Source organism: Pterocles gutturalis, unplaced genomic scaffold (genome assembly GCF_000699245.1).
Source record: "Pterocles gutturalis isolate BGI_N339 unplaced genomic scaffold, ASM69924v1 scaffold26355, whole genome shotgun sequence".
In the NCBI taxonomy this organism is placed as follows: domain Eukaryota; kingdom Metazoa; phylum Chordata; class Aves; order Pterocliformes; family Pteroclidae; genus Pterocles; species Pterocles gutturalis.
The window spans coordinates 1-2,988 of record NW_010141609.1 but is presented as its reverse complement, the minus strand read 5'-3'; the positions used below and the strand labels follow the sequence as shown (position 1 = coordinate 2,988).

The following is a 2,988-nucleotide window of genomic DNA, read 5'->3' as shown; positions in this document are numbered from 1 at the left end:
GTGCCCCGGGAGCTGCCACCCACCACCACCACGCTGGACCTCAGCCACAATGCCCTCACCCAGCTCCAGGACCGCTGGCTGGCCGCCCTCCCGCACCTGGAGGCTCTCCACATCAGCCACAACCAGATTAAGGAGCTTTCTCCACAGGCTTTCCACAATGCCTCTTACCTGCGCCACCTCGACATGTCCTCCAACCACCTGCGCGCCGTCGAGAGGCACTACTTCGACGCGCTGGTCAGCTTGGAGGAGCTGCTGCTCTACAACAACCGGATCGCGCGGGTGGATGAGAACGCCTTCACCAAGCTGAGCGGGCTTCGGAAAGTCTACCTGAGCTGGAACAACCTCACCTCCTTCCCCTTCCACGCGGTGCAGGGGCTGGGCGGCTACAGCCTGCGCACTCTGGACCTCTCCTCCAACAGCCTGCACAGCATCCCCGTGGAGGAGCTGGCGGCTCTGCCCGAAAACGTCCGCAACGGTTTGTACCTGCACAACAACCCTGTGAAGTGCAGCTGCCCACTCTACCTGATGCTCCAGCACTGGAAGCAGCAAGGTTTCAGCTCTGTGAGGGATTTCTTCGAGGAACACACCTGCAAAGTGTCCGACAACGTGCCCCGGTCCCTGATCAAGTTCCTCAAATACAGCCACATGTTCGAGAACTGCTCTGCGGGCCCCGAAGCCCCGCATCCCGTGTCCTTCCGCGCCATGGTGGGCCAGACCCTCCTGCTCGCTTGCAACGGCAGGGCGCCGGCCGGCTGCCACCACGTACATGTGGATCTCCCCCCACCACGAGCCCATCAAACACCCAGGCAACAGCAACCGCTCCCTGGAGGTGTACCGCAACGGCAGCCTGCGCATCGCCGCAGCCAAGCCCTGGCACTCGGGGGTCTACGTGGGCTTGGCCATCAACAGCCCCCACAATTTCAGCCGGCTGTGCGAAGTCAACGTGACGGTCCAGTACCCCAAGCTGGACGGGGAGACCTTCAACACCGGGTTCACGACGCTGCTGGGGTGCATCGTGAGCCTGCTGCTCGTCCTCGTGTACCTGTACCTGACACCCTGCCGCTGCCTGAGCTGCTGCAAGAAGCCGGCTCCTCTCAGCCCCCGGCAGGAGTGCAGCGCCCAGTCCTCCATCCTCAGCACCACCCCCCCGGCCACCGACGCGCCCAACCGCAAGGTCAGCGCCAACAAGCACGTCGTCTTCCTCGAGCCCGTCAGGGAGACACAGAACGGCAAGATCCGCCTGGCCCTCGGCGAGGAGTTCCCTGACACCAAGCACCCCAAGGTCCTGCAGCTCAAGTCGGACTCGGAGTCCATCAGCTCCGTCTTTTCGGACACCCCCATCGTGTCATAGCAGGGCAGGGGGCAGGGAGCTGGGGGGAGAGCTGAGGCTCCTGAGAGCTGTTCTCCTCTGCAGCAGGATTTTCAGGTACCCCCAGTTCCTGGCTTGACTGCGACCCGTGACGGGCAACTGCTTCAGCCACAAGCCCCTGGTGGGTTTTGGGCTGGGGGCACATTGGTGCCCAGCAAAGCTCCTCCTGCAAGCCACTGGCAATGGCCTCGTTTAGCGCAAGGGTAATGCTGATGAACCCAGCACGCCTGCGAAACCCCCGCTTTCTTCGGGTGGCCAAACCCCCTCATGGTGACACAGGGGCTGGGGGCCTTGCCATAGCCCCAGGCACGCGAGACCCAACCTGGCACCACCACCATGGACCCCCCCCAGGCCAAGGAACAGCCGTGACGAGCGGGGCACTGTCCTCGTTCACACCAGGGCTCCGGGGATGGCGGTGCCACCGTCCTCTCCCAGCCCGTGCCCGTCCCCATCAGCATGCCGTGGCTGGGAGCAGGGGCAGCATGAACCCCCATTGCAAGGGGGCACACGCCCCCTCCCCAAAGGTGTCCACGGAGCTCAGCACCCGACCAGCCATGCAGCCAAGCAAACGTTACAAGCTTTTGCCTCCTGAGAAGCTGTAAATAGCCAAGGCAGGATGAGGCGATGCCATCCGGTGCCCCGTTCTGCGTCGCTCAGAGCCACCCGTACCACCAAGGATGACGAGGTCCCCGATGCACCACCCTCCTCCGCTGCTTCTCCTTGAGGCGGACAAGCACGCTGCTAAAGCACAGCGCTGTAGGCAGTAATCTAATCAGCCTATCGATAAATGTGAGTAATCCTCTCCTCTCCTGGGTCGGAATTCTCTAGTTACATTGGAATAAAAATGCCTATTTTTTTAAGCTCACGCTGGGCTCAGTGTCTCCTTGCCCTGGCAGGGCAGCAGTGTGGAGCCGCCCTGTGTCCCACGGGCACAGCGGTGACAGTCCAGGGGTCTGAGGGAGCCCCAAAATCCTGCTGGCCCCGCACATGGGGCTCACAGCCTCTGTCCCATGGAACAGTGTTGGGCTGGCGGTGGTGAAGGGGTTAAATGTCCTGAGAGGGAGTGGGTGGCCTGGGGTCAGATGGCTTGTCCCCTGGAGGGCTGAGAGCTGGGAGGGACCCCCATCAAGGCCTCCACAGGGACAGGCAGGATTTAGATGTGGGGTGGTGGCACCTTGGGGACACCCACTGGGGGTCAGACTGGCTCTGTCTTGGGCTGAGTCCTGACACCCTTCGCAGACAGAGCCCACCCACCTCACCGGACAGCTGCGACGCTTTTCCCTGCCTTCAATTGCCCTCAGCACAGGGAGAGGCTCTGCCCCCCCATAACACCTGCCAGAGGGACAAGTGTGTCCCCACATCTGCCGGTCACCACCACTGGAGCGGGAGCACGCAGCTGCCTTCAGCACGGGGGATGCCAATGCCACCCCACATGCCAGAGCACAGCTCAGACACAACCCAAAAAACAGGGAGCAGGACCCCTCACAGACCTTCCCCCCAACCCGCAGCCCCCCACGGCCGTGGGCCCTGTCCCCGAGAGCTGCTGGCAGACTGGTGGGAGGGCAAGGTCCCTGTGGCACTGGGACAGCGCTAGCACCCGTCCTTCAATTTTTTCAGCC

The 2,988-nt window shown here is 62.9% G+C and overlaps 1 protein-coding gene across 1 annotated transcript; it reads left to right on the top strand.

The window, feature by feature from the left end:
- Window positions 1–3: 3 nt before the first annotated feature.
- Window positions 4–1,351, top strand: AMIGO3 (adhesion molecule with Ig-like domain 3; the record flags this gene model as incomplete). Its single annotated transcript, XM_010084090.1, is given in 2 exon segments — window positions 4–753; window positions 755–1,351. Coding segments are annotated over 2 exon segments (1,347 nt in total), but the record flags the coding sequence as incomplete, so codon positions are not given.
- Between the last annotated feature and the right edge of the window lie 1,637 nt (window positions 1,352–2,988).